Source organism: Triplophysa dalaica, chromosome 7 (assembly GCF_015846415.1).
Source record: "Triplophysa dalaica isolate WHDGS20190420 chromosome 7, ASM1584641v1, whole genome shotgun sequence".
Classification (NCBI taxonomy): Eukaryota; Metazoa; Chordata; class Actinopteri; order Cypriniformes; family Nemacheilidae; genus Triplophysa; species Triplophysa dalaica.
This window is the reverse complement of record NC_079548.1, coordinates 3,998,153-4,006,364: the sequence shown is the minus strand read 5'-3', so window position 1 is coordinate 4,006,364 and position 8,212 is coordinate 3,998,153. Positions and strand designations below refer to the sequence as shown.

At 38.7% G+C, this 8,212-nt stretch overlaps 1 protein-coding gene across 1 annotated transcript; it reads right to left on the bottom strand.

Annotated features, from left to right (window-relative positions):
* LOC130425505 (somatostatin receptor type 5-like) lies at positions 1 to 6,718 on the bottom strand. Its single transcript, XM_056751694.1, has 3 exons — positions 6,339 to 6,718; positions 3,650 to 4,795; positions 1 to 1,586 (listed from the first exon to the last, which is right to left on the bottom strand). Exons 2-3 carry the CDS (start codon positions 4,736 to 4,738, stop codon positions 1,506 to 1,508), a joined length of 1,170 nt encoding a protein of 389 aa, XP_056607672.1. The 5' UTR covers positions 4,739 to 4,795; positions 6,339 to 6,718; the 3' UTR covers positions 1 to 1,505.
* Between the last annotated feature and the right edge of the window lie 1,494 nt (positions 6,719 to 8,212).

Below are 8,212 nucleotides of genomic sequence, written 5' to 3'. Positions count from 1 at the left end.
TTTTTTGGTTTTATGTATAAAAATGATGTCATCAGGTCAACAAAATATGTTGCTCTGAGGACATCGACCACTTGGCAAAATTATGTCGAACAGGTTTTTACATGTGACCCAATAGGTTCACATGGAATTCCCCCCAAAATGTTCGAAAAACACACATTTCACATGTGATCACGTGTTTTTGCACATGTGAATTTCATGTCTCTTTCCCTTAGGGATAAAAGGCTTTGATATTTTTTAACCGATGGTTGAGTCAAATATGGACATATTCTAGGTTCATTTAAGCCAACAGTTGGATTTGTTCATTTTAGAATAAACATAAGAAAACAATGTCCGTCGGTGTGGATGCTAATATATCTGTTCCTCATGTGAATGGGCGTTTAGATTTTGGTAAAAATGTCTTCTTGGAAGCAGAGAGCCGGTTTTCTCTGTAGATTCCAGTATTATTTATATGAAATGTTAATGTTAAACTCAGTGCTAAAGTCCACTTTCTGAATACTGACAGATTCTGGTCTTGTCTAGACTGCTGGTGTGTCAAGTGTGTTGTCGTCTTTGTAACGTCCTTGTTTTGAAGTTTTCTGGAGTTCTTAGTTGCACCTGCCCCTCAGCTACAGTTGAGAATTAGTTGAAATGGCTAAACTGTAAATCAGTCTGTACTGTTAATGTTAAAACACAGAAAAGTCAACGTTTTGACCCTGTCTCAAACTCCAAAGACGCCTATTGCATCTGTTGTGATGTTGAGGTCATTCAGAAATTATAACATAAAATAAAACGCTTAGATAACTACTCTCCAATATATACATATTTACTAAAACACATGAAAAACAGTCATGTTAGAAAACAGTCAAGGTAAAAAACAAGTCATGATATGTTAATCTCTCATCAAACAAGGATGGACTAATGAAATGTGTTTGAATCCCCATAGAACTGTGAGCATTATGTAAAGAAACCCCTGACACCCTTTCACTAGATCTCTATTCAAAACACCTAACATTACAACATCATAAACAATACACAGCTCAACATATAAGGCAAATCATCTGACTGTTGACATGTGACTCTTACCCAGAATTGTTTCTATGATAAATACGCATGAAGATACACATGTTTGGATTTGAAACTGAACGCAACCATCCATCCAGACGTCTAGATCGTGATTAATGTTTGAAGTCATTGCAATGAAACATTATCTGCCATCTCCTGCAGAACTGGATCCGATGTGACACGTAAATTAAAGTGATGCGTATTTTCTCATATATCCTCAGATTTATCCACAGGGAATTCTGGAGACATTGAGAATCTAACAGGAATGTTAAACCACCACCAATTGTCAAAGATCCAACTAAATGTTTTCTGTAACAGCTACCAACCTCTCTTGGTCCAGAGGTTGAGAATGACTTCTTTCTTCGTTGGACTCCATATATGGAGGAATGTCCAGATGCACGCTCGTACCAAACAAGACAGTTCTAAGCATCCATCCCTCAGATTTCCCACACACGATGCAGCTCTTAAATGGACTGGCTGAGCGCCTGTGGTTCGGGTTGGTGGTTTTCCGTTTTGTCACAGCGCCCGGCCTCCAAACCAATTGTCTAAAATAAAAATTGTGTAGGATTTCAGAAAACAACAACAATATGAAGTATTATACCTCTAAGCAACTATCTTCAAAATCTTCAAAGACTTTTCTAATATTTAATGGATGTCGGAATTCGTCGATGCGTAAACAAACGTGTTTATTGAATAGAAATGCTGTTTATCATTCTACTGCCCCCATAAACATCAACAAATGGTTTGTGTTGGATCAGCGTGTTCATGACAGTGACTTGAGTTTTAACTCACATTCTCAAACCACCAGCAAATTAAGTGTTTGTTATGTGAGATAATGTTAACTAAAGCCATTGAGAGAGAGTTGCGACAACGCAAGTTCAAATTTTCATATGTGATGTGATTTATTGAGCCTTCAGATAGTTCCAGGAAGTTATAATTTTTCTCTTTAAATGCTTTATTTCTTTCATTTATTTTGTTAACATTTACACTTAGTCGTTGAGCAGATGCTTTTATACAAAGCGACTACAATGGAAGCAATTGGAACAATATAAAGACAAAAGAAGAAGCATAAGTGCAATAAAACTGGTCTCAGTTTTAATTTATTTTTTGAATATGAAGGGTAGAAAAGAGATCGAAGTTAGAGTTGATCAGTCAGGTGTTGATGGAAGAGATGTGTTTTCAGCCGATTCTTAAAGATGGCCACAGAATCTGCTGATCCGCAGCGGGCAGATCATTCCACAAATGTGGAACCAATCCAGAGCAATTTTTTTATATTCTTGGGACGCCACCACAATATGTTGTTTGTTTGCAGACTATATGGATCTGGTGGATACATTAAATGACTTACGTCTTTAAATGGGTTAAAAGTTTGTCACAGTCGGTCTGTTTAGCCGCAGCTCTATACGTTTCTAGTAACTTCCGGAAACTATTGCGAGCCTCCATGAACCGCCAGGCAGGTGGTTTATAATCTGATGTTTACGGTGCGATGGCTTTATTGATTAAGATTTATTGATGTTCTACTATAATGTTTGCTCTGATAAGCCTGACATTTATGAACGAAATCAATAGTAGCTCATTCCTCTTGAGTGATAGCACTAATGAAATGTCTAATAGAAACAAAACATCAGTGAGTGAACATTTGTTATTTATTGAGTGGAAATCTTCTCAAGCACTCTGCTGTTAAGCACTGTTGATGTTTATAAAGATTATACTGGAAATCCTACTATACCTCATCCGAGAGTCAATACAGATGTTGAACAGTGTGTATATTATACAGTATGTAAGGATAATCAACGACTAGCTGTGTATTATAGGATTTTGATTCACGACGTGGAGGCCAAGAACCTCACTGCAAAGTGCATTAAAATCTTTAATGCACGGCTAGCCATAGATTATCCCGAGTAAACCATGGTCCTTTGCCAATTAAAAAAACGACTTGGACTACCATGCATTAATTGTTTTTAATCCACACCTTCCAGCCAATAAGAATCAAGTATTCAAACAGACCATGGTATATTCTATTCATGTTGGTTTTATGGTGGTGTTTTCTGTAAATTATATTATAATGTATGTATATGTACGTGTATATATTTATAGTTTATATCCTGAACAATCTTCGGATGTACATTAAAGGCTGCCCCAAAAGACTTACCCACGTGAGACAGGCAATACACATGTTTGACAGTATTTTCTGTACAGTATATTATATGTTTAAATGTGTATTGTATAATAGTATATTATGAATGGTATATAATTTAATTATTGTTATTCCTGGTTGATTTCAAATCCTTGTCTTTTTAATACATACATACATATACAGTATATATATATATATCGTCACTGTCAGACTGATACCTCATATCTCCCTTGTTCATGATTTTTTCCATATATCATTACTATTGTGAACCCTCGTGTTTGTCTATGAGTTTTGTTAACCATTATGAGCTAATGAGAAGAGCTTTTACAACACATTGTTTAATTTTTTTTTTTCCTGTAAAGTGGCAGTTTTCAAGATACAAGCTTTCAGTCCGACAGTGACAATACATCATTTTCACCCTTTGATTTGAGAGGTGTTGTACGTTCTGTGATTTATCGTTGATGACCTTACTTGATAGCTCTGCATTTGCTCATTGTATTCAGAGCTTCTTTGAGAGGAGAACCTGTCATTCTGACGGCTCCTGTTCAGGTGCGAGTGACCCAGGCGACCGTCGCCCCCGCCGCTGACCCTGTTGATGCAGAGCACCTTCTGGAAGCTCTGTTTGAAGTTATCAGACAGGAACCCATAGAGAAGCGGATTGGCACAGCTGTTGACGTAGGTCAAGATGACGGCGAGGAAGTAGACGCCAGTGACGAGGTTGTTCTCCGGCAGAGTCTGGATCAGGTTGATGATGTTGAGGATGAAAAATGGCAACCAGCACAGGACGAACACCACTACTATGATCACCACCATCCTCGTGACCTTCCTCTCTGATCTGCGACGTTTGGAGAGCCCAGCCCGCGCCCCGGCCGACTTCACCTTCACCACGATGAGCAGGTAACAAAGCGAGATGACCAGCAAAGGGCAGAAGAAGCCCAAGACGGCAGTGTAGAGGATGAAGGCTGTGGACCACACGTCACGCGGTTCGGGCCAGCTCATGTTGCAGGTGTTCAGATCGGGCTGAACGTCAGAGTAAATAATGACCGGCAGCGTCAGAACACAAGATAGCCCCCACACCATGCTATTTATCACCTTGGCAACGCTGGGTCGCCTCCACCTGGCGCTGCGGATGGGATGCACCACGGCCATGTAGCGATCAATGCTCATTACTGTCAGACAGAATGTGCTGGTGAATTGACTGATGGAGTCTGCCCACATCACGATACGGCACAGAAAGTTGCCGAACGGCCAATAGGAGAGCACATTGTGGGTTGTGAGAAACGGAAGTCCCAGGATGTACAGCTCATCGGCTACCGCTAAATTTAAAATGTACATGTTTGTGACCGTCTTCATTTTAGTGTTACGCAGAACCACGAATATAGCTAAAGAGTTTCCCGTCAAACCCAGGACAAACACAACGAGGTATATCACGGCCATGACTTTGGTGCTTTCATCCTCAGAGAGAAAGCTTTCACTGGTGTTTAGGGTGACGTTGGTGATTTCAGACCGATTTAAGATGTCGAAGGTTGACATGTTCCACATGGGACCCTGGGTTGCCATCTTGGGACGCACGATCAGCTTTTGCGAAGAACTTCTGATTTTGGAGTCATCAAGAGGCTGAAAACAAGAAAATGAAAACAAAAAAACATGTTTGTTAAAAACACAAGTGGCGTGTTTAACTTACCTTTATCAAATACATTTAATAAACTAAACACCCCACATTTTTAAAGACCTTTTTTTCAATAATTTTGTATTTGTAATATCATTTTAAATCGTCCATAGTTCACCCAGAAATATAAATCCTGTCATTTATTCCCCCTCGTGTGGTAAGAGATCTGTATATACAGTGAAACCAAAAAGCAGATATTTTGAGAAAAGTCTGAAATGTGATTTTGTGTTCATACGATGGAAGTCAATGGGGTTCATTTTTTCTTTGGTTCCCAATGTTCTTCAAAATATCTGTGTTGTACCGACATGATGGTGAATAAATGAGAAAAGAATATGATTTTTGTCCCATCACTTCTGTAGAAAGACATCATTTGAGTTGTTTACTCTTCAGGTAAGTTACTGAAGTTATATTTTTGTATGACCTTGACTTTAAGTGGCACTCTTGTTTCACATGAGGCATGCAAAGAGAACAGAGAGACACTATGTGTTGCACAAATAGATGAGTGCTTTAGATATCCACTGAACCATAAATCGAAACAAGGGGAACGATGTTAGTGTTATGAGTACAAACAGTCCTGTAGACGCTAATTCATATGAACCGTCTGCATTTCAGCGTACCGGTGAATATTTAACTTTGCTTCTGTGCAATAAGCACCCACTAAGTGAGAAAAATGTCAGAGACGCATCACATCTTCTATTTCCATGGCTCATATATGACAGTCAGCCATAATATACACAGACAGTTTATTTAATAACCATGAGTGCTCGCTCAGACAATGACAACCCTGCAGGACAAAACAACGGAAAATGTCACGGAAGTTCTCATGAATTTAATGGTTGTAATGGGAATTGTATTGGTTTGGAATGGAAACTAAAATGATCTCTGTGGGTGTCTGCTGGTAATGTGTTGGGTTCTATTGGAGGGATGTTGTGTGGTGGATGTAGACCCAAAACACATTACACTATCATCATTCGTAATGATTATCTGTAATGGAAACCATTAGAGTTTGTATTGTTTTTTCAGCAGGGATCTCATCCATTGCGAAGAATGACTCTATACAAAAAGGAAAATCTTAGGGGGTCTGACGCCCCTCATGGTGGCGTGAACCCTCACCCAGGGTTAATATAGACATTTCATTTTCATAACGCTGCACAGTGCGTAATTTAATAGCGTTTATCCGTTTGAGGATGGAGGTTTCACAGAGTGTAACCATGACAACAGGACAATTGCCAAGCACTTTGCATAAAAAGTGCAACATACAATAAGCTCTTTCCACCGACTTAAGAAGTTTATATTGTTTTAATGCATAAGATAAAACCCTACCAAGTGTCGCTTCTTTTATAAGTTTAAAGAGTTATTGCAATGAAAGTTCTTAAAAGTGTCTAGCTGTCAATCACTTGTATCATTTTAAATACTTATCAGAAACTCAAAACTCTCTGTAGAGAACCAACACGTTTAATTTAGTTTCTTAGTTTTATAAATCCAGCCTACCTTAGATGCGATGCACCGGTGCGCCTCCGCCAGATAACAGAACTCCTGTTTCAAACCAGACCGGTAAGAAATTCGGTGTCTCGTTGTCTGAGATCCAGCATCAACAACCAATAAGACATCACCTTCATTCCCAATCCGCGTGTAAACTAGCGCACAAGTAAATACCCGTGGTGCGCGCACAATGCGCAATTCTCTTTCGCAGAGACGCTCAAATTTTGTTTGGCTAAACTTCCACAATTTACCAAAAATGTAGGCATATATTTGTTTACATTTTCTAAGAAATAGGATGTCAGTGTTTTCCTCTATACAAAGGTGACCTGACCTGGCTGGATCCTGTTAGAGAGGTGCTGCTCTCTCCGCGCGCACACGCGTTTGATTCAGCCGCGCGCAACAGGAGCAGAGCACCTCTTGCGTCACAAGCACATACGAGTTTCTCTTTTACTTTATTGACAGGTCCTTCAGTGTGCGTAAGAATAAATCATTTTGCCCTCGGATGTAGTGCTATTTGACATGGCATAAAAGATACCAGTACATTTATGTTGTTTGATGTAGAATTATTCGGCTTTCTGTTGCCCACATATCTGCATCTTTTAGTCAAATAAATAATGTTAAATTAATAATATTCAAAAAGCCTGAAAATCTCCATTGTGCAAAGTTCTCTGAGGGCAAATGTTATAGTTCTAATGATCAACGACAAGGGCGTGTTTGTCTTTTTGTTTCACTGCTTTGCAGTTTGATGTTATGGGCATAAAGTTCTAAATCTAAAGTCTGTAAAGTTTATTCTCTTGTGAAACATAAATGCTTGTTCTGAGATCTCTGTGGTTGATTTTGTTCACATGTTGGTTCAGAAAGGATTCACAGACCTCTGATTTCAGTGCGCATCTGATTCTTGGTCAAAACACAGATTCATTTCTTTATGGGAATTGTTAAATGTATAATCGTAAATAACTGTTCAGTCATAGAAATTGAGTACAGCACTAGTAACACATTTTTTTTATTCCATTTGTTTCCATTATTTATTTGCATTGTTTGGCCTGAAAATTTAATTGTGAAGCATTGAATGGATCCCTTAATAATTTTGAGATTAATCATTTAGCAGTTTTATGATTTTTGCTCCTGTACTATCTTTGGAGCACTCATAGTTAAAAAACTATGAATTTGAAGTAATGAGAGATGTCAGACATGATCGGCAGGATTCATAAGAACATGGTCTTCAAAAACATTCAGTTATACTTGCACCATCTATAGGTAAATGCAAGCTGAGTTATACCTGTGGTCTCTTTCTTATCAAAGTGGCTTACATGAAAGTGCACAAATTGTAGGGCAGGTAGCCGCGAGTAATAAAAGTAATAAAAGCTCGGGAGTCAATTTTACAGCCAATTCAGAAATGTGAACATGTTTGAAGCTGTTTTTAGACACAGCTACTATAAACGCCAGCCTGTCTGTCTTTTTGCCTCTTTCACCTATCCGTTTCACTCTTTCTTTGCTTTATGGGACTTTGGGAAATGTGGCTCCTTCAGGCCTAAAATATAAGCAGATATCTAGAGAGACTGTGGCAGGAAAAGGAAGTTTCACATCACTCATATGTTTTGCGGTTTCTAATCATTTCACTTGCTGTATTTAGTTATGGGAACGGCTGCTTTATCAGTTGCTTTTGTATGTTGTGTTCTTGAATGGGAAATCCACAGATATTTAAAGATTTACAGACACTTTGTGTATGAGAAACATCCCTGGAGTCAACACGTATCATTGGAGACCCATGAAGTAAACTCATGGGCAGTAAAATCCGGGGAGAGGAAGAGACACATACAGGAAGGGAAGTGGCTAATGGAATTCATATAAATCTTCATGGCTCTGTTTCCATATCAAATAAA